The sequence below is a fragment of the Elephantulus edwardii genome, unplaced genomic scaffold (assembly GCF_000299155.1).
Source record: "Elephantulus edwardii isolate Elephantulus edwardi_28Jun2011 unplaced genomic scaffold, EleEdw1.0 scaffold00245, whole genome shotgun sequence".
Classification (NCBI taxonomy): domain Eukaryota; kingdom Metazoa; phylum Chordata; class Mammalia; order Macroscelidea; family Macroscelididae; genus Elephantulus; species Elephantulus edwardii.
Window position 1 is genome coordinate 667,428 of NW_006399995.1, and position 23,775 is coordinate 691,202.

At 35.8% G+C, this 23,775-nt stretch overlaps 1 protein-coding gene across 1 annotated transcript in view; it reads left to right on the plus strand.

Annotated features, from left to right (window-relative positions):
* CUL5 (cullin 5) overlaps positions 1-23,775 on the plus strand; it is a 91,124-nt gene that overhangs the window by 46,091 nt on the left and 21,258 nt on the right. The window contains exons 3-8 of the mRNA XM_006899044.1: positions 2,784-2,883; positions 8,015-8,191; positions 10,456-10,597; positions 12,580-12,725; positions 12,808-12,888; positions 23,580-23,673. Coding sequence (XP_006899106.1) covers positions 2,784-2,883; positions 8,015-8,191; positions 10,456-10,597; positions 12,580-12,725; positions 12,808-12,888; positions 23,580-23,673 — 740 coding nt within the window. The remainder of the gene's footprint in view (positions 1-2,783; positions 2,884-8,014; positions 8,192-10,455; positions 10,598-12,579; positions 12,726-12,807; positions 12,889-23,579; positions 23,674-23,775) is intronic.

Below are 23,775 nucleotides of genomic sequence, written 5' to 3' on the forward strand. Positions count from 1 at the left end.
GTATACCAAAGAAGAAGTCTGTCTTTTGCTTTTCAAAGAGAGGAGTGAACTGAGGTGAGGGGAGGGGGGGTAAAGAAAAAAGTGCGACAATGAATGAATGAAAATCCAAAATCTCTGTAAATGTTCATTACAATTAATTAAAAAAAAAGTTGTGCTGCAATCCCAAAGGTATGTGGTTCAGATTCACCAGCTGCTCCTTGGAAAAGGATGGGCAATCTCCTCTGGACCTCTTCAACATGCTAAAAAGCAAGGTGTCAGTTTAGAGAGTAAGGTGTGCCTGATTCAAACCATGGTATTTTTAATTGCTTTTTCTGCCTATGAAAGTGGGACAATGCATAAGGAAGATCGAAAATGGATGCCTTTGAATTATGTTATTGACAGCGTGTTTAATGTCCCATGGACTGCCCAGAAAACAAATATGTCTTGGTAGAGTACAGTTTGAGCACTTCTTACAGGTAATGATGGTAATGATGGTGAAATTTTGACTCATGTAGGTCATATTGTTAGGAGGTACCAGTTCTTGGAAGAAGATTGGGAAATGTGTAGAGTTTGTGAAAGAGAGGATGGCTCTCAATAAGATGTATTGACAGTAACTGCAACAGTGGACATGAATGGGTTTGGATTCTGGGTATTGTACAGGATAGGGAAAATGGTGATTTACTGTAGATAGTGGTGTGTTGTTTTGTTTTTATTTTATTTTAATGGACATTTACAGAAATTTTGCATTTCCATTCATTTATTTTTGCATTTTTCTCCCTCCCCACCCTCCACCGCAATTGTGTTTTTATGAGTTATAGACTCAGTGGTACCTAACAACAACAATGAAAACATGTAGGTAAGATTGAAGCAGTATATAGTGTGAAGCTTTGTTTTTTTCAGTGCATATATTGGGAAGGAAAAATTGATCTAAAGCTTTTATTTTAAGACCTAGAAACTAACCTCAAATTACCCAGATTGTTGTTGTTAGCTATTGAGTCAAGCATGACTCGTAGCGACCCTATGAACAAAAGACCTGAAGCCTTTCTATAACTATAATCATTTCAGAAAGTTGTAGAGTTTCCAGGGGCATGTTGTTTAGGAAATGGGAATTAGAAGGAAGGAAATAATAAAGAATATCCCAAAGAAAGTAGGAGGAAGGAACTAATACAAATAGAAACAAAAATCATTTTGTCTCTACAACCAGGAGAGGATAAAATACATGAATGGGACCTTCTAAGAATCAAATTTCTATGTACACCCAAAAACTTCTCCAACAGGATAAAGAGGGAAGCCACAGATTGGGGAAAAGTATTTGGTAATGACATGTCAGACAAGGGACTTATATGTAGAATTTATAAAATACTCGAACACTACTTCAAAATAAAGGTAAATAACTCAGTTGAAAGATGGGCACAGGATATAAACAGACACTTCATCAAAGAAGACATTCACATGTCAAATACACACATCAAGAAATGTTTAAAATCCCTAGCTCTAAGAAAGACGCAAATCAAAACAACTATGAGGTATCATCTCACTCCAGTAAGAATAGCAAAATTCAAAAGAGCAGCAAACAGCAAATGCTGACAAGGTTCTGGAGAAACTGGAACTCTTCTTCACTTTTGTTGGGAGTGTAAAATGATGCAAACACTATGGAAGGCTTTATGGCGCTTTCTCAAAAAATTGCAAGTAGAAATACCATTTGACCCAGCAGTTTCACCACTGGGAATTTATCCTAAAGAAACCATAACTACCACCCAGGCAGATATATGCACACCTATGTTTATTGAGGCTTTGTTCACAATAGCAAAGAGCTGGAAACAACCCAAGTGCCCATCAAGAAACTTATGAATAAAGTAGCTCTGGTACACGGAATACTATGCAGCATTGAAAAACAAGAAACTAATGAAATTTTAAGCAAAATTAATGACCCTGGAGGACATTATACTGAGTGAAATATCTCAGTCACAAAAGGACAAATATTGCAAAGGACCACTGTTGTAAAAATGGTACTGACATCAGGGTTGAGGGAAGACAGAAAAGGAGGGGAGGAATGATGTATATTGCATTGAAACAGATGAGGGAGAGAACTATTCAAAAGGGATATATGAATGGGTGAAAGCTGCGTAAAGGAAAAGAGTGAATATGGAGGGCGGGGTGTGGTAGGGAGAAAAGTGTAACAATGAATGCCTGGAAGTCCTAAGTTTGTAAATTTTAATTAAAATTAATTTTTTTTAAAAAATGGTTCCAGGAACCACAACAGTAACAGGACTTTGCTGGTTTGTTTGTTTTTTTTTAATTTTTTTATTATTTTGTGTGTGTGTACCGTCAAATCGGATCTCACTGGTACAGGAGGAGATTGCCCCTCCTTCTCCAGCAGAGCCTCTGGTGGATTTGAACCACATACCTCTGGGATTGCAGTGCTTCTCCTTGCCACTAGGCCACTCTGCATGTATTCTTAAGAACATTCTCTTCATGTGTTGCAGGAATTTCTATTTAAAAATCATGTCTGTTGATTACAATTTTCAATACTTCTTTGTCCTTAATATTTTTGTTAAATGTTTTTAATACAGCGAACTTTTGTGAGAGACATTATTGATTAAACTAGCACCCACTCCCTATTTTTCCCCTTTGCTTACCTCCTTTTGTGTGAGGATGGAGAGTTTCATTGTCTTTAGTGACTCTTTCAACTGAGCTAGTATAGTTTGCATGAGGGTTGAAAGTGGTATGAAGAGAGAATTTAAGATGAGGTTGGTCTCTGTTCTTATTCTTTGGTTAATGTTTGTATTACTTTATTTTTACAGAGATGTGCATGCAGTATGTCTGTGGGATGATAAAGGCCCAGCAAAAATTCATCAAGCTTTAAAAGAAGACATTCTGGAGTTTATTAAACAAGCTCAGGCAGTAAGTTCTGTATCTTTACTTTATATTAGATTTTCTTATTTTAGCACTTTTCAGATAACTTCTGTTTTTTTTGTTTTTTTTTTTTATAACTTCTGTTTTAAAATCCTTTTGCTCTCCTTTGCATTGCTACTACTAACCTGAAACTCGGCAGTCTTGAGATGATGATAAAAGTTTAGGTTAATTGTGCAAAAGCAAGTTTTGTTTGTAACACCTTTTTCTTTGTGGGAAAAATTAATGCAAAAGTTAACTATGTAATCCACTGAGACCTCACTAAGTAGCTCTGATGGCATAGTGAGGAATTATATTGCTAGTACAAAGGCACTCAGTTCAAATCCACCAGCGGTTTCTCCAGAGAAAAAGGCCAGCCTCCTCTTCCCTTGCAATTTACTGCCTCTGAAAACTTATTGGTAGGTCAGCTAGAAATCATTTCCAACTCAAGGGTATATAACAAGATATGACAAATTAATCCTTTACTTCTTTGAAGAAAGATGTGAAGACATGCATGTATTTTTCTTTCTATAAAATAAGTCTGAAAATAAGCCACCATCATAGTCAATTTGTACTCAGTATTGTGTTGAGTATATGCTGTCAAATTGATAATGACTCATAGCAACCCTATGAACAAAAGCTCAAAACCCTGCTCCATCCTGAGCCAGTCTACCCTGCTCTGACACTCCTATTCCCATTCCCACAGTTACTGTGTCAGCCTTTCTCATCCAGGGTCTTCCTCTACTGCGCTGACCTTCTCCCCTTCCAAGTATAGTGTACTTCTCCAAGAAATGGTCCCTTCAGGTAACATGCCCAAAATATGTGAGGCGAATTTCAAAATCTTCGAGAAACCTGATTTCACCCTCTCTAGGACAGACCTGTTTGTTCTCTTAGAAGTCTATGGTATGTTCAGTACTTTTCTCCAGAGCCACAACTCAGACATTGATTCTTCTTATGTCATCCTTAGTCATTATCTAGCTCTCGAATGCATAGCAAGCAATTGAGACTATTGCCTGGATCAGGTGCATCTTAGTGTCTAGCTAGGTACACCTTCGGCTTCAGACTGATGTCATTGCTCTTTAGCATTCTGGAGAGGTCCCAGACAGCAGACTTGACTAAGACAACTCGTCTTTTGATTTTCTGACTGTTCATGCCAAAAGTGATTGTGGATCCAAATAAGATGAAATTATTAACAACCTCATTCTTTTCTCCATTTGTCATGATTCTGCCAGTTGAGAATGTTCGTTTTCTTCATGTTGTGTTAACAATCCATATTGAAAACTGCAGTCCTTGACCTTCTGCAGAAATGCACTTCTTACTTAGTTTCAGCAAGCAAGGTTGTGTCATCTGCACAACACGTATTTTTTTAATGAGTCTTCCTTCAATCCTGATGCCACGTTCTTGGGAATTCCACCTTCCCAAATGCTCTGTTCCACATATAGATCAAAAAGGTATGGAGGCAGGACACATCCCTGACACACTCCTTTCTGGATTTTGAACCATGTAGTGTTCCCTTGCTTTGTTCAAGTAAGCACAAACACATGTTCTGAGATTCTCATTCTTCTCAATGCTAGCCACAATGTGTTGTGATCCATAGAGTGAAATTCCTGTGCATAGTCAGTAAAAACATAAATAAACATTCTTCCGGTACTCTGCTTTTAGCCAAAATCCATCTGACATTGGCAGTAACATAATATCCCTAGTGCCACTGACTTTTCTAAACACAGCTTATGTTTCTGGCAATTCTCTGTCGAAGTTCTAGTTGTTTTTAATAATTTGCAGCAAGATTGTACTTGCATATGAAAATAGTGATCAGTAATTTCACTCTTTTGGGGAATGGTAGTAAATATGGATTTCTTCCAGTCAGTTGGCTAGGTAGTTTCCCCCCAGATTTCTTGGCACTACCTGGTGAGCACATCTAGGGGTTGCATCTGTTTGTAATGAATTAACATATGATTAAGAAGTAGTGATAATAAAGCAGGATGTCCAAGCGGCACAGAAGGAATAGGCAGAAAGTAAGGCTCCAGCAATTGATGGAATACTGATTGACATATATCAGCAAACAGAGTCCCTATCAGACAAAGTGACACTGGCCCCCACACTTTCCAAGGAAGTCTTTTTGATGCACATTGCTATGTCTCTCTGCCCTGGATTTGCTGGCAGGTTGGAACCACGAGCTTTCTGGTTAGCAGCTGAATGTTTTAGCTGCCAGACACATTAGTGTGAAACTACAAAGCTAAAACTTCTTAAACTTTAATATTCACATGAATGTATTATATTTAATGAATGATTCTAGTACATTTTTTATCTTGTTAAGTAGTAGTTGGAAATGAAATTAGGTTTTTTCCGTATATATGACAAAAGAAGATGATGAAATTGAGATTTGGTTGACGTGTATGTAATTCAACTAATAACAACTATGTTGCTGTGATGAAAATTATGTCATATTTTAATGTGAGAAATTTAACATTTTAAATAATTTTTAAACATTTGTTCTCTCAACTTTTAGGAAATTAACTTTCAATAAAAATAACTCATTTTTTAATTAAGTGAATGAAATGTTAATGCTGAGTTAGAAATACAGCTTCCATTTGTATTGGAAAATATGTCAGCTTAGTTTTTGTTGTTAGTGAAGATATATTGCCTATTTAAAATTGATTTCACTTTGTTCTTCAGTTTCTGGAAATAACTAATAAGAAATCTATAGTTAGGAAATGTTAAAACATACACCACTACACCAGTGGAAAACTCCATATGAAGTTTTACTGCAACATAAGCCCAGTTTTTTGTTGACCTAAGTAAAATTTGAGCATGTAGTTAACACCAGCAATTCAGAATCATGACTTTTTAGGATTACCAGTATAAAATACCAAATATAGGGGTGTGGTTTTAAATAAGAAAATTTGCCTTCACAAAGGCATTTTTGTAGAACGAATCGAAGCTTATCTTTTTAGGTTGTTACTGAGGCTCTGGGTACCAGCAAATTGATACTGACTCAGAGACCCTCTGTGACAGTAAAACTTCCTATAAGATTTTCTCAGCTAAAATCTTTACTGAAGCAGTTCACCAGGTCTTTCTCCCACAGAAACACTCAGTAGGTTAACAGCCAAGTGCTTACATGGAACTGGAAGGGCAGTATGTGTTAAAATGTTTATTACAGAATTCCTTAAAGAAATAAAAATAAATGTACAACACTTGGGAAAATATTAAGGAAATTAGGTTGTTTATTTTTAGAATAGTGTAACTGTTTGCTTATACCTTTGTGTTTTAGCAGTTTCAGCTGCGCTCAGCTGCTTTTGCCTAAGCTTATTAATGCTGTAGCAGTTGACTAGTGACTGTGCAGTGACTGTACGGTCTGAGAACCTCACACACAGAGCTGGTAATGGCTGTCGGTCTTTGGCTGGAGCTGTTTCCCTTAAGCAGATACTCATTCTCAAAGAAATTAGCCTTTAAGATAAAAGTGGAATCTACAAAGCTTCTTCAGGGGTAACTCAAAAGTCTCATTGTATTAAATCTGCTTCATTCACATGTTGACATGAATCATAAGACCTGCCCAGACTCTGGGGGTGGGGAGGTAGACTCTTCCTTGTTACGGAGAGAGAAAGAAAAAAAAAAAAAGAAAATTGGACTACAATTGTATACTGTCAGGTTCACCCTTGTAAGTGTATAATTGAGGGAGCTCTGGTGGTAGGGACTTGTGCTACCAACTCAAATGCAAGTGGTTTGAATCCACCAGCTGCTCCACAGGAAAAAGATGGACAGTCTCCTCTATGGTTTACAGCCTCTGAAAACCCACTGCAGAATTAGCTATGAGTCCATTCTGACGCAGTGGCCCATAACAACAAATTGTATTCCCATTTGTTGGTTGATGGACATTTGACTTATTTCAGCATTAATAGATGCTACTATTAATATTCATGTATACATTTTTTTCCATGAACATATATTTTTATTTCTTTGAGTTTATACTAGGAATGAGGAATGAAATGACAGGGTCACGTGGTAAATCTACATCAGTATCAGAAATCACTGTTGTCCATCTTTTTTCACTGTATTCTGTTAGGTGAGAAATTGTGAGCATTGTGCTTTTAGTGTATTACATCTTGGGGTTGGTAACAGAAAGGTCAGCAGTTTGAATCTTCCAGCCATTTCAAAGATAGAAAGTTGAAGTAATCTGGTCCTGTAAACATTTACAGCTTCCAAAGCCCAGGAGACAGTTCTCCTTTTTCCTGGAGGGCCCCTATTAGTGTAATCAGGTTTGTGGCAATGATGGTAGAATGTCTTTGCAGATACTTCTTGGCCATCTGTGCATCTTTGGAAAAATGTCTGTTTAAACTCTTTTTTTGGTCAGTTTTTAAATTGCATTATTTGTCTAAAAAATTACTGAGTTGTAAGAGTACTCTCCTTGGTACAAGATACTTATCTGATGTGTAATTTATAAATGTTTCTTCCCTCTTTTTTAATAATTTTTGAAGTATGAAATTTTAAAAATTCTTGTAAAGTCCAGTTTACATTCCTTTTCCTCTGCTTTTGGTACTCACTCATTAATAAATCCAAGGTCATGAATATTGTACATGGTACTATAAGTAAGATTTTGTAATTTTAATCCTTTAGTTCTTTTCTACATTTTGAGTTTTGCTTATGATGTGAGTTAAGGATCCACTTTTCATTTCTTAACTTGCTTCAGCATCAGTGATTAAGACTACTCCTTCTGGGGTGGGCGGAGGGCTGGGCGGGGAGAGAAGTGCAGCAATGAATGAATGGAAATCCAAAATCTCTGTAAATGTTCATTAAAATTATTTTTTAAAAAAAGACTACTCCTTCCCCTTGATTATATTAACACCTTTGTAAAAGATCTCTTGGCTATAGAAGGGTGGCTTCCTAATTCTACAAAAATTGTATTCTTAGATGCAAAGGTAATTTATCTTTAATCATAATGATGTGGTAAAATAAAACAAAAAAGACAAGTCTAGACCATGTTTACAATTATATTCAGAGTGATAAGAATGCGTAATCTCATTTTTCTAACTTAAAGTCTATTGCTGTCACAGAATTTCTAATATTTTAAATTATAACCTGAATGTTATAATGTTGCACTTTCAAACATTCACCTTTATTTTAAATTGATGTGATTCTTTTTTAGCGAGTATTGAGCCATCAGGATGACACAGCTTTGTTAAAAGCCTATATTGTTGAATGGCGAAAATTCTTTACACAGTGTGATATTTTACCTAAACCATTCTGTCAACTAGAGATTACTTTAATGGGAAAACAAGGCAGCAATAAAAAATCAAACGTTGAAGACAGTATTGTTCGAAAGGTAAGTAATTTTTTCCCAATATTCTTCAGAGAGAGTCATTAAAAGATTTCTGAAAGACATGAAAAGGCATTTCATCGATTTTTTTTTTAAGTCCTTTAAAAGTAATGTTTACTTTAAATGACTTTCTACTTTACATATAAATTAATTTTCATACTTGCTGTATTTTATGGCACTTTCCCTGCTCTCTATAGCTTCAATTCTGTATCTTTGTTTAGGTGGTCTTAGATTGTAGATTTTTCTTCAGGTGTAATCTCTTGATTGTCATTTTCACCTTTTTCTCCACCAGTTTTTTATTTCTCTTTTCTTTGTACTTTCACCTTTCTCTGAATTTAGTTACTTTTTCTCTCTTTAAATATATCTCAGGTTTTGTTAGGTTCCTTTCTGACAACTTTGTGTTTAATCATGGGTAAATTGCTGACATTTTATAATCTTCCTTTCAATTGATTATGATTTTTTTTAGCACCACCCTGATTATGATTTTTGTACAAATGATACATACTGTGGTTATTTTAGTTTCTTGCCCAATGGTAATTTATTTTTAACATATTCACATTTTTTGTGTTAGATGTTTTTATTTTTTTTTTAACTGTTTCTTGTGGCTTACGTGAGTTTCATGATTTAGTTTGAAGAAATTAGCTTTGATAATAAAGGGTCCCAGCTTTCCCTTTTAACTCCAGAAGAGTGACTAACTTTTCCTTTCTCATTTATAAACTATCTCAAGTTAATTGGAAGAATCAAATGAAACAATAGATATGAAAGTAAAACTTTTTTTAATAAAAGGACTCTTTGGACTTTTAAGCAATTATTTGCTTGCTGTGATGGTCATAGCAACAGACTCTTAGGTGTATATTATGTAGCCTGGGCATTATTAGATTGTCCTTTTTCAGACTAAAAATTTGTTGTGATAGTGACAGAGATATATTGTATATTTAGATATCTAGTGTTTATCTACTTTATAGAACTGTCATTTTGCCCTTTATTGTTTTTATTTTACCCCTTTGACTTTTATCATTCCCTGTAAATATTGAGGCATGGTATCACTTCATGATTGAGAATGTAGATTGGCATCCAGTCCTACCTGTTTCTGTTGAATAAATTACATGCTGTAGTGATGCCAGTGGATCATAGAAGAACTGTGCTTTTTGGGGTTTTTAATGACTAATTTTTTTTTTTTTAATTTTTTTTACTTAGACTGAAAGGCCTTTCTCCTAAGGAACCCTGAGTAAACTTATCTTCACTTGTAATGTTTAACACTCAGAGACCCCAAGATACTGTTTTCTGTTCAAAGTGTAGTATTGCCACTTAGCTTCTTTGTGTTCACATTTGCACATAGTAAATGGAGAGGCAATTATCAGGGTTGATGTGATGATGTGTTATATATAGATGCATGGATTAGGATTTCTGGCAGGCTTATCCCTGTGGACCTCTCATAGTGCCTCATGCCATAACAAACTATAGCTTTGAATCATTGTCTGACCTCTTTGCCCATAGATGGCAAGCACCGAAGTGGGTTGCACAGTGGGTTAAAGAAAGGGAATGGAGGAGAGTTTTCTATAAAAAGTACTTAGAACAGTGCCAGGTACAGAGAATCTTACATAAACTTGGTGACTTAGTGATCCTGTAGAACAGATAGAGTGATCCCATTTGGTTTCTAAGACTCTAAATCTTAATAGATTGGCAACTGGTGGGCTCATATAAGAACCTTTTAGTTTGTAGTTAGTGCTTTAATCACAGTGCCACCACATTCCCTTTGATTTTAAGAAAACAACCACCTGTCAAGTTGGAACTGACTCTGTATAATCCATTTCCATTACTTTGGTGAAGCACCTATAAGGTGCATTTACATAATCATTTTAAAGATCCAGTGTCAAAACTTTAATTTGTTTTTTTTTTGCATTTGTATAGGTCCATGCAGATGTGCATGTACATGCATATATACATGTGATCATTCTAAGCAACTGTAAAATCTTTAAATTCCATCTTGGAATTATAGAATGTGTGACATTTTCCATACATTATTTAATTTTTAGAATGACTTGAAAAGAATTCTTTTAATTATTTTATAGATGGGAAAGCAGGTAGATAAGTGAGCTGGGATTCACACCCCCAATATATCTATATCTGAAATGCATGTTCTATTTATAATGCTAAATACATTGCTTCTGTGAAGTATTCAAGTGAATGCAGTGTTTATGGAGTATTTTACGTGGGTGTGGTCCTTGGTATGTTAATAATTGAAAATTATTGCATATTTTTTCCCTTAGCTCATGCTTGATACATGGAATGAGTCCATCTTTTCAAATATAAAAAATAGACTTCAAGATAGTGCAATGAAGTTGGTACATGCTGAAAGATTAGGAGAAGCTTTTGATTCGCAGCTGGTCATTGGAGTAAGAGAATCCTATGGTATGCTCAAAACTTTTTAAATAGTTTTCTTTTTCATGGAAATTGCATGCTGATTATAGAACAGCTGTCAAAGTAATTTTCTCTCATATAAAGCCATAACTACTTTTTGTGCCAGATGGCTTTTTTAGTGTTTACAAGAAGCATTAATTATGTTTTGAAGAAATTCATATTCATGTGGTTATCTTTTTCTCCATGTCATTAATTTGTTGGTGGGTGAATCTTTTTTGAGACCTAAATTAGAGAAATAGAAACGCAATATAGTTCCTTAGAGGTCGCTGATTTTATACTAGTGTATTCTGAACATAAGTTAGTTCCATATGTACCTTCTCCTTTAACTTCCTCTCTTTTTAACAACAGTACTGTCATTTGTTCATTCAATCAGATATGTTGTTCCCTCTGATTAGAATATCCTTCCTACCTTCTTCATCCTCTTATTTCTTCATAGAGGCTTTCCTAATCTTCACACTATGTTAAATCTCTCTCATTGCTGCTTTGTATGTATCTATGCTTTACTATTATAATAATTATGTTTAATTATTTGTATTGTCGACACTGAAACTATATATATAACCTGTTACAAACTGGTTCTTTATGGAAAACAAATTTGATGAAATCTTACTTATCATTTATTGAATTAGTAAATCTTTAGAGTTGTTTTTCGTCATTTCTAGAGAACACATCTTTAGATTTTTGTTTACTAATGTTTATCCCCTTTTATTTCATTTGCCACTGATTTAGATCTCTTTAAGCTCTACATCTGAACTATTAAAACAGCTTTATATAATCATCGTACTGTTAACATTTCATCAGTGTAAGAGCCATAGTAGTAATTTTAAGTACTATTTGATTGGTAAAGAGCTTTGATGACACACTAGTTTAGTGCTTGTCTATACTTAAAGGTCAGAGGCCTGAGTCCACAAACCACTCTGCAAGAGAAAGAAGTGGTCTCTTCATAAAAATTACAGCCCTGGAATCCCATGGTTCTGTCCTACCTTTTGGGGTCACTGCAATTCGGAATCTATTCAGTAGCAAAGAGTTTGGTCACGAGTCTTGGACTTTATTGATAAGGAGCTTTGGTGGCATAAAAGTTAAGTGTGTAACTGCTAACTGAAAGATTGACATTTCAGGAGAAACGTCTGGTGATCTGCTCCCATGAAGATTATATGTCCTTTAAGGGCATAAGTTCTGATATGTCCATGGGTGGTGGGATGGGAAGTCTCTTATCAGTTGAAATTGACTCAAAGAGCATGATGGTGACACTGGTTGATTATTTTGTTGTTGTTGGCTTTTATTTTACTTGCTTGTTCAGGGATGATAATAAAAAACCAAAGTAAAAAAAAAACCAAAACCAAAGTCAAGTCCATTCTGGCTCCTTGTGTCCCTATAAGGCAGGGTAGAACTGCCCTGTGGCGTTTCCTAGGCTGAAATCTTGACAGGAGTAGATCACCAAGTTCTCTTCCACAGAACCGTGGAGAGGTTGAATCTCAGTCCTTTGGCATTGCTTCCTTTGCATTGCTTATCCTCTCCTGAGATTTCCACTGCCGTTCCTAACTTAACATTTTCTCTTATCTTCTAGTAACCTTTTCATTCATAAAGGCTGGCCTAGTTGTTATGTCTAGAGCTTGGTCTCATGCTTTCTTCTTTCTGGTTACTTACTCACCTAACTAATTTCAATCTCAGCATATCTTTAAGGTTTGATTTAAATTCCAACTCTTTTGTGCATTTTTGGTCATTTAGCTAGAAGTCATTTTTTAATGTTCAAAATTAAAATAGTTTATAACTATATAAACTATTTGTCATTTTACTACTTTCTGCTATCTTTTAAGTTTTTAAAAGTTTGTCGTATATGGTTTTGTGTTCTACTGAGCATTGTTACAGTCCTTTTGCACATAATGACTTTCAGTATTTGTTATTTCATTTATTGTACTCGGCTTACTGATTTGAATCATAATTAGAGTAAAATTTTATTTTCTGTTTTTCAGTTAACCTTTGTTCTAATCCTGAGGATAAGCTTCAAATATATAGGGACAATTTTGAGAAGGCATACTTGGATTCAACAGAGAGATTTTATAGAACACAGGCACCCTCGTATTTACAGCAAAATGGTGTACAGAATTATATGAAATATGTAAGTCAGAACTTAGCATATGTGACACTTTGAGCCATTTTCCTGATATTCTTAAAATGATTGCTATTTTGTTTCTGGACAGGCAGATGCTAAATTAAAAGAGGAAGAAAAACGGGCACTACGTTATTTAGAAACAAGACGAGAATGTAATTCTGTTGAAGCCGTAAGTATTTTTGTAATTGTATTATCTGTGTGATTTTGAAGAACATGTAGCACAATGAGGGCAAATACATGGCACATATGACTTTATTATCCTTTGTCATATCTCTGAGAAACATTACTAATTTATTATCATTTGCTAAAATACGGTTTCAGAAAGCATCTTAACCAGAACATATTATTCTTCAGAGTTGATACGCAGGATAAGATCTGTTTGCCTTGCTGCTCTAGACTGACTATATGTGTTTAATTTTTAATCTCTTTCCTTGTATTTTGTTTTAGGAATATCCAAAGTGAATCATTTATTAAAGTGTGTGATGTTGCAAGCAAAATATATTCCTAAGAAACTGGTGTTTGGTTTGTTGTTTTATTTTTCCCAAAAAAAACCAAGCCCCATAAGCCAATTCACATATTTTGCCTGTTCTTTGGAGAATAGCAGCAAATAATACAATAAAAATCAAGTGACATTATTTAATGTAAGCTATAACTGTGTTTGATCATGGTATTAGATGTACTTTTGACCTGTATATGCTTTTATTTAAATCCAAGAAATGCATTCTTTTTACTTTGGCTAAGATTCATTCACCTCTATTTAACTTTCTTATTGTTGAGACTAAATCAGTGAGTTTTTAAACTGATTTTGAAGAATCTTAAAAAAGAGATTATGTCCTTTTACCCTTTTAAAAATATTTTTTCTTAATTGAAATTTATGTTCTAGAAAGAATTACGAAGTTAGATTTTGAGTATCAAAGCACTGTAACAGCAGTTTTAAAAGATGTATAAATCCATGAGTCAAGCAATTGATTCCAGATCAAAACTGTTCTTTTAGAGTGTAAAGATGTGGCTGCATTTTTAAATTTGGAATAATGTCTTTGTTGTATAATTATGTATATTACCAGCTAGTGATTTTATTTCAATTGGTAAAAATATTTGTTAAGACTAATATATGCTAATATGAGTAAAATATATTCTTATTTATTGTTGGGAGATATTTTCCAGACATCATCTTATAATAATAAAAAATATTTTTTATAATTTTATTTTTTGTGTGTATGTGTACTGTCAAATTGGATCTGACTGGTACAGGAGAAGATTGCCCCTCCTTCTACAGAGCATCTGGTGGATTCGAACCGTGTGCCTCTGGGATTGCAGTGCAGCTTCTTGCCACTAGGGCACCAGAGCTCCATAAAATAATAATTTTTTTAAGAGAATACTAGTCTTTTTTTTCACAGGAGAAGGATGGGCGGTCTCCTCTCATGTGATTTCCTGCCTCTGAAAACGCTATAGAGGGTCGCCTATAGATCTGTTCTGGCTCAGTGGCACACAGCAACAGTTTTTCTATTGTTTAGTTTATTTGATGTGTGTAGGAAATTCTCATGAAAAGAAAACTTTTTGATCAGAATTAGTTGCCATGCTAGACCAGTAGTCATTTTCTTTACCTGGAGAATTGACTACTGTGCTTTAGTAAGAATTTGGGCAGAATCTCGAAGTCTGCTCCTATATAGACTCAGTCTTTGGAGCATGGAAACTGGATTTAGATTTACATTTAAAGAAGTAACATTCTTGCATGCTCATAACGAAACCTTTTTCAGCTATAAGTATGTTGACTTTCTTTTGCTTCTGAATTTTCTTTAGCTTCTTTCATCTTGAAATTAGAGTTCTGTTTAAGTTTTATTTAAATTTTTGCAGTAATCCCTTTTTCAATGGTTTTAAGTTTGATATTAGAAAAAAAACCCACAAAAAGTATCATTCTTTATAGAAATTTAAAGCCAGTCTTGGGCTTTATTAAAAAGGCAAGGAGGGTTATTGATTTTTAATAGTCCCACAAGAAGAATCAAGGTGAATTAGGGTAGGAAAGAGTAGAAAATGGGCAGGAGGCCTTTTCAGTATTGTATTAGAAGGGTGAAATTTCATTCACAATGAGAATGAGAAGCCTTATGTGTAGATAAAGGATTTTCAGAAAGGGGGCATTGCATTATACTGAATAAAGCTGGATGTGAGAAAGACCTGAATCAGTAATAATTCGGAATAGAAAAATGAAGTGCAGGAATACGTCTTAGTGGAAGCAGAGAAAAATTAGTTCATTTTGAGGGGTCTGAGTACTTTAAGCTGATTGACATGCCAGTAGCATGGTAGCATTTGAGTAGGGATTTTTGCAGTTTTGTTCTTTTTTGTTCCAGTTTATATAGTTGTAGCATAGCTGTAGTAACAGAAGTAGTAGTCCTGCTAAGAAAACAATGAGAGAATAAGAAAATGAATATGTTAGTGAAGAAATGAAAATGATAGAGGTAAAAAAATAATAGATTTTGGAAGCAGAAGTGGCATCCACTTCCTAAACAACATACCTCCAGAAACTCTATCAACTTTGATAAATGTCGATAGTTGTAGAGGGGCTTCAGGCCTTTTGTTCATAGGATCGCTATGAGTCGTGTTCAACTTGAAGGCAGTCATTAGTATGATTAGTATGAAGACAATAATTAGCATGGAAGACATTAACGTCTTTTACCACTTTATCACACTCCCATGGTGGAAAACTTGAAATAGTGTTATTCCTTTTCCCACAGCTACTCAACAGTATGAGCTTTGCACCAATGTGAATTATTCTAAACTTATAACATAGCTTGGAATTCAGTATATCCATGAATCTCCAAATAACCTATAGTTTTGGGGTGATATGAGAGGTTAACGTAGTTTCTTTTTATTTTGTTTTGGTTTTGTGCTATTTTTAAGTCAACCATTTTGATTTAAATATAACAGATATACTTTGTATATGACAAAGCTCCATCTCACATACTTTGGACATGTTGCTAGGAGAAGTTCCTTGGAGAGGGAAATCATATTTGGAAAAGTGGAGGGTCGGTGAAAGAAAGACCCTCAACCAGATGGATGGACATAGAGACTGCAGCAGTGGTCACAAGCATGTCAGAGATGATGAGGAAGACACAGGATAGGACAGGGTTCAGATTTGTTGTTCACAGGGTTGCTATGACTTGTACTTGACCCAACAGCACTTAACAACATAAGATACAGAAATATGCACTAAACTTGAAGTGTGTAAGTAAATTGTCACAAAGTGAACATTTCAGAAAATCAGTGATAAACTTAACCCAACAATAAGAGAATTCAATAAAGTAGCAGAATATGAAATAACACATTGAGTAGTCTTTTTGTATACCAGTAATGAAGAGAATTTGTCTTTTGAATTTGATATTGGTAAAGAATATTGAATATTTGTCTTGGAAGAAATGGAAATCAAAATCCTCTTTGTGGGGAAGAAGAGTGAGACTCATCCACTCCATTATCAATAGGAGCCAGTGTTTGGTAAAGGATACCACACTTGAAAAACCAGAGGATTTGTGGAAGAGAGGTAGATGCCCTTAAGGAACTTAATTAAGGATTTCTGGCACAAGAATGGATGTAAATACTAATCACCATACTTAGGCTGTGCTTTCTGAAGTAAAGAAGTTACTGTCTTTAGTACTGCATATTTGATGAGGATTTCCAACTTTAGTTTTCAGACTCCCAGCTAGAGTTTTTCCGCAGGACTACTTTGTATAGACATCACATCTGTGATTTTTTTTCTTTCCCCTAATGAATTTGCCTTTGGCCTTCTGGGGATAGAACCCTGTAGCAGAGATTAGAATACTCTAATCTTTTAATTAAGCCATTTGACCTATGTTTATGGAACACATTCATTCAACAGACATTTCTTTTGTCCCTACAGTAAAGCAAGTCAAGGGGATGCAGCATGAAGAAAACAAAGGCACTTGCTCATCTAGGGCTGACTGTCGTGTAGGCAGACAGACAAGGACAGGTTTCCCTCTGTGTCTTTCAGACGATGTCCTTGTATAGTTGATGTCCTGATAATGGTCATCTTAAAACGGAGAAAGCTAATTTTGAATCCATCAGCTCCTTCATGGGAGTAAGACAGGCAATCTCCTCCTGAATAATTTTAGTGCCTCTGAAAACACCAGGAGTGTCAGCTGTGAGTCTGTTGCAACTCGACAGTACCTAATAAAAGTAGTATGTCTTTTTGGCTAAGAAAGTAAAAATATTATTTCTTCTATAAAATTACATAGCTACTGTAGTAGGTTAACTATTCTTTTTGGACGTTTATGAATTTTACTGTAGTGGACCAAATTACGTTAATTGAATAAATACCACCAAAAGACAAATCTACTATAATACATAGCGTTGTCTATCCCACTTTTATCTTTACTGACATAGAGGTTCATTCATTCAACAAATACTTTATTGAGTGCCTGCTCAATTTTATGGCAGGCCTTGGATTTTATAGTTTGCTATAGAGGAGGGTAAAAACCTCAAACTCATTGAATAGTTACAGTGTTTCACCTTGCAGACTTCTGGGGAGAGATTGCTATGGATTAGAAGTTGAGCTCATCTCAGGCAAACAAATACAGGAGTTGATGGCATATGGCAAAAAGGTTTTTTCTTCACGGAAGCTAGCAAAAGGAGACAGAAAGGGACTAAAAGGTGAGAGAGATGGTTTATCACTATCCTTTCCATTCAAGGTGTATTTTTCACTTAACTAGTATATACTTAGGGTCCATTATGTATGGACTTTGGTAACTGGTGGGGAGAAAGTAAAAAAGAGCAGTAACATTGTTTCATCCCCTCTTTGAAATAAGAAGAGAATTCTTTCAAGCAGTCTAGCAGTCTCCCCTTCTTGTTTTGCATATATACATCTCAGTATACAGAGATTTATACCATATATATTTTAACTTTCCTTAAATGCCTTATGAACATATGTATAGGAGCAAAGAAAATCATGCCATGAGCCTACCTCCTCACTTAGCATTCAGATTCAACAATTAGTATTTTGTCATACTTCATAGGTTGATCCTTTGTTCCTTTTTTAAAATTACTTCCCTCCCTCTTTTTCCCTTTTTCTTCTCTTACACTAGCATTTAAAAACAAATTTTAAAACATCGTGCCTTTCTGCTGCAAACACCTGTGTCAGACTGTTATATAATATTTCATCATATGTATTTACTTGAATACACCTAACCAGTCCAGTAATGATGGGTGTTTTTATTGTTTACAGTTCCTTATAAATAGTTCTTCCTGAAATGTCTATATACGTTTACTCAAGAAGGTCTGTTCTAAAAAAAAAGAAGGTCTGTTCTGATGGTATAGTTCTTGGTGAGTTGTAGAAAGATAGGGGCAGTCTCCTTCCATTCAGATTTAGAGCCTTGGAACCCAGTGGAGGATCGCTGTGAGTCATAATGTAAGATCAGTGGCCTGATTTGAAGACTTCTTTATTTCTCTGTGTGCATATGCACACGTTCCATGGCATTTGCTAGTTCTAGTCTTCACAGGTACTAGTTAGTCTTCATCATCATAATCTCATTGCATAGAGTTAAGACCCACTCACAGCTGGATTTTCAGAAGCTATAAATCACATGAGAAGAGAATCCCCCCTTTCCCCAAGAGCAACCGGTGGATTCAAATCACCTGCCTTTGAGTTGGATGCACAACTCTTCACCCCATAAACCAGTAGAGCTCCCCAGTTGACATTAAATATATTTGTCCTGTTGTTCAGCAGTTACCCTTAACTAATCTTAGACTTTCTCATCACCCTTAGCAGAAGCTCATTGCCTCTCTAATGTTTGTCCTTATGGGCCATTTCAGTTTATTTTGTGAGTTCAGGCTAATCTTTCTTTAACACATCATTTTCATTATTTCCATTAAAAATCAAGATGTCATAGTTATCTCGTGCTACTGTAGCAGAGATACCACAAGTGGATGACTTTAACAGATTTCTTCTCTTACAGCTTAAAAAGTTGAGGTTTCAGCCCTAAGGGAAGACTGACTTTCTCTGTCTCTGTCTTCATGTGTGTCTGTCTCTCTCTCTCTAGATAGAGAAAGAGATATAGATATCTATATATATGACTATATATCTCCCCTTACATTAGGCTGTTGCATTTCACCCTGAATCCTTTTTTTCATCTATATCATGTATCAGATCATGGAGAATCAAATAACTCCCACATTGTATGTTTACATGTATTTTAAAGGGGACACAATGCAGTCCATGACACCAGAGTGTTATTATTTCCTGTCCTTGGTTTTCCAAGACGCTTTATAATTAGACCATAACCTATTTTTCTCATTTTCTCCTATTAATTGCCATTGAGTTAACATCAAGTCACTGTCATTTCATATACAGCAGAACAAAATGATGCCTTCTCCAGCTCCATCATCACAATTGTTGGTATACTCAAGTCCATTGAGTATGTGGATTGTCTTCTAGTGTAGGAGTCTTGGTCTCCAGCACCGTGTGAGCTGGACCCGTATTCTGCGATATAGGGAATTTTGTTGATGGCTTTTTTTGTTTGCTGGATTTGGTAGGGTGTTTTTGTTTGTTTTTTGAGGGAGTTTGGCTAATTTTTGAAAGTAATATATCAGGCCTTTTTTCATAGCATATTAAAGTCAGAAAATGCTACTCAGATTTTTCAGCTGTGAATGACTGTGCTTGTAAATGAAATACTGATGGCACAGATTTCAGCATAATGGTGGCGTGCAGGCCACAGTGTGACAAACTGAGAGGCAAATGGTGGCTTTTAATGTCAGTTTCGAATTCCCAGCCAAAGTCCTTGGGTGATGGGAATGATGAGTGTACCAGCTGCTAACCAAAAGTAGGAAGTTTGCATCTGTGCAGAGATATTGTGGGAAGTAGATGTGGCGATTTCCTGGAGAATGAGCCATGGGGAGCCCTGTAGGGCACAACTTTACACAGTCCTCACAGGGCGGTGGGGAACCAGAATTGGCTCATCGTTTCAGAGTCTATGAAAGTCTACTTTATAAGGTTTATCTTTTCCATTTTCTTTTTCTTTTCACTAATATTTTCTCCTGCTTATTCACATCCTTCAGACTCATTATATGCCGTCTTGTAATGAAGGAGTCCCCAAATTCTCTAGCCTTGAACAGTTTCCTCTTACATAATGAAACAGTTGCTTTCCCCACTTGCTAATGGGACAAATTATAAAGACTGGGGTTTTTTTTAGTTGCTTTATCAAGCAAGCACCCATGCGTAGTTATGGACAGAATATAATCATTGTCTTGTGAAGTTTTTGGTGTAGTGATGATAGATTTATTTCCACTTCTGTACTTACTGGTGAAGTTGAACTTTATGTATCTCTGGACATAGGAAGTTTGTAGCATTATTAAATACATAGTAATATTTCTCCAAGTGGATTAGAAAATCATTGAGAGTGGTTTTCATTTTATATTTTCTTGTCCCTGATGACACTGAGGTCTGAGCATATAGTCATACTTAGTATCTGCTTGCTCTCTCTGTTAGGTGCTGTCGGGTCAGTTTTGACTCACAGTGAACCCATGTGTTAGGTTCTGTATTCTTTACAGAAGCGTATTTGTCCACTGTAAGTCTAGTAGGTGTGTTTGAACCTCCAGTCTCTTACTTAACATCCAGGTGCTTAATTGTTGTGCTACCTGGTCTCCTTTCCCTATCTTTCCTTGTTGTTAGGTGTCTTCAAGTCAGAACTGACTCGGTTAACCTTCCAGTGGGTTTTCAGAAACTGTTAACTGCGTTAGAGGAGATTGCCCATCTTTCTCAGATGGATCTGCTGATAGATTTGAACCCCCAAGGTTAATGCCACTTTTGGGTTGGCAACACAGCTCCCTACTGACTACTCCACTAAAGTTTCTTACCCACTGTGGCCTGGTACTTCATGCTCTTTTGATAATTGTTTATTTGCTTAACCAGTGAAGGAAGAATCTGCTTCAGTGACCATTTTCTTCCATTCCCCTAGCATCTTTTGTCTGAGCAGTTCCCCAGTCCTATCGGATTGCATCCATTATCTTGTCATAATATTCCTTAGGGAGAAAGATGGACAGTCTCCTCCTGTACAGTTGACAACCTCACAGCTCCATGAAGGGTCCTTCTTGGGTCAGTTCCAACTTGACAGTGATGAGAGAGTGCCTTAATCCTTACTGTAACTCATGAAAGAAAACTCATCTTGTACTCTGTCATAATATATAGGCATTTATATTTAACAAAATGGTCAACTAAGATTTATGATTAGCTTGCATGATATACTCTGCTATTTCTGATATGTATCATTAACGCTGTTAAGCCTTTTAAAAAATACAATTTGAAATGCAGTGGTCTAGATTTGTTGGGAACTGCAAAGTGTGAACCACTGCTAATCAGTGTCATGCTGAAAAGTAACTTTATATTGAAAATGACTATTCCAAGTGATAAGGACTTGGAATTTATTTCTCTATCACTTACAAGTAGTTAGATCTACTTTTTCTGAAAGTACTTTTCAGCTACATAATATAACTGGTATAGAATTTAGAGCTTGTAAGCAGAGCTTCCCCTCTTAGGCAGGGCATGAATTTCTAAAACCATCAGTCTGCGTATTGTTTTTCTTTGGGAAGAAATTGAGATAAGTGGATTTAAAAACTGTTAACATTTTCTAAAGACAAACTTGAAAAAATACATTTTATATATATATATATATTATAATAAACCTCTTTTTACAAAATCCAATTCAATAATTATCAACATTATTCCAAAAGGAATTTTTACAAAGACACACATAATTCTCTCTGACACACCTGCCCCCATTAACCCAATTACTGAGTCATTCTTTCTCATCTAGGGTCTTTGTTTCTTGCACTGTCCCTCCACCTTTCCAAGCATGATGTCCCTCTCCAAGAACTGCTCCCTTCTTGCACCATGCCCAAAGTATGTCAGACGGAGCTTCAAAATTCTTGCCTCGAAGGAGAAGCCTGGTTTCATCCTCTACAGAACAGACCTGTTTCTTCTCTTAGCAGTCCATGTGGTATATTCAATACTCTTCTCCAGCACCACAGCTTAAAGGGATCGATTCTTCTGCCATCCTTGTCCAGCTCTTTGATGCATAGCAAGTAATTAGGAAGACCATGGCCTGTATCAGGCACTATAAACTGACATTGTTGTTCTTCAATACTCTGGAGAGGTCTCTGACAGCAGATTTTCACAGTGCAATTCATCTTTCCATTTCCTGGCTGTTGGGACCAAAAGTGTTGATTATGGATCCAAGCAGGCTGAAACGGTTAACAACCTTGGTCTGTCATGATGTTGCCAGTTGTCCCAGTGGTTTTGAGCTTCAATCCATATTTAAGGCTGCAGTCCTTGACCTTCTGCAACAAACACCTCCAGTCATCCTCCGTTTCAGCAGTCTAGGTTGTGCCATATAACTCAGATTGTTGACGACACTTCCTCCTATCCTGATGCCACATTTCTCCTCCTAGAGCCCAGCCACCTAGATGATCTGTTCTGCATATAGATTGAAAAAGTATGGAGATAGGATGCATCCCTGATGTACACCATTCCTGATTTTGAACTACACAATGTTTTCTTGCTCTGTCCTGATGACTGCCTCCTGGTCCAAATATAGGTTTTGCATAAGCACAGTCAAGTGTTCTGGGATTCCCATTCTTCTCAGAGTTAGCCACAATTTGTTGTGATTAACACAGTCAAATGCTTTTGCATAGTAAGTCAGACATAGTCAACACAGACATTCCTTATACTCTCTGCTCTCAGCTAAGATCCATCCAGCATTAGCCATAATGTCCCTACTGCCATGGCCTCTTCTTAACTCCACCTGCACTCAGTTAATGTACTGTTGCAGTTATTAATACAGATAATAGATTTTTTTTTCAGTGTACCTTGCTTCAATACTCAACAACTTATTCATTTTCTATGATTCCTGTAAGACTGTTAAATCATTGCATGACCTAAGGAAGGAGGGATGTGATGGAAATCTTCTGTCCCTTTGGGAAATGCCTTGAGGCATCCTAAGAGCTATTTACAAAAGCCTCTTTTATGATTCTTCCTTCATGTCACCTACATTACACTGCTCTCTAATAACATGGAAATAGAAGCTAAAGTCCCTTACACCTCTTTCTTTAAAAACCTTTGGTTCCTCAAGTCTTAAACCATGTATTTTCATTCCTAATCTGTCTCCAGTCTACCTTTCTAACCTTTTCCACTCTTTTCCCTATCTTGTTCAACTTTCTATTCTCATAATACTCAGTTCATTTTAGGACTTTTTTTCTTTAGATACCAGCTTGTGGATGAGGCTTTTCTGTACTACTCCAGAAAGTAGTTCCTTTGCATGTTGTTTGTTCACTTATGTATATGTATTACATCACTTACAGATTGTCTTCAATTTTTTTACCAGTTTATATTTGCCCTCTTCAAACCCTCACCTAAACAGTGATTCCCAGAAAAGGGATTCTTCTTTTTCTTTGTCTCCTACACTTCTTTGGTGTTCACACATAGTAGGCACCCAGTAATGGTTTGTTGAATGAATGTGTTCATACTTTTCCAGAATTTCAGAATCAGTTTCCAGTGCAGACTCTCTCCACTTAGGAAGAGTTAATGACATTTTATTTTGTTACTTTCTTAGATTTTTAGAATTTTTTTTTAAGTTTCTGTCCCTTTATCAGAAACTTGAAGCTGCTAGAAAGCCTAAAGTCAGTGACTTTTCCTTGAGGGGTCATGTACTATACTAAAGTTGAAGAACTTAGGTCTAGCCATCTTGTGTACAGGTAAGTCCACTTTTAGGACACTTAATTCCTATTGAGTGGTTTGGTTTTAGATGAGTTGGAAGAATGCTATAGAAATCATAATGACCTTGACCAATATTTGTTATATTTCAGCTCATGGAATGCTGCGTGAATGCCTTGGTAACATCTTTTAAAGAGACCATCTTAGCAGAATGCCAAGGCATGATCAAGAGAAATGAAACTGAAAGTAGGTAAAGCATGACATACAGTTACATGGTTTTTAAAAAAATACCTTTGAAGCAAGTAATTTTCATATACTATTTAGCACAATTAAGGTCACTGTCTCCAA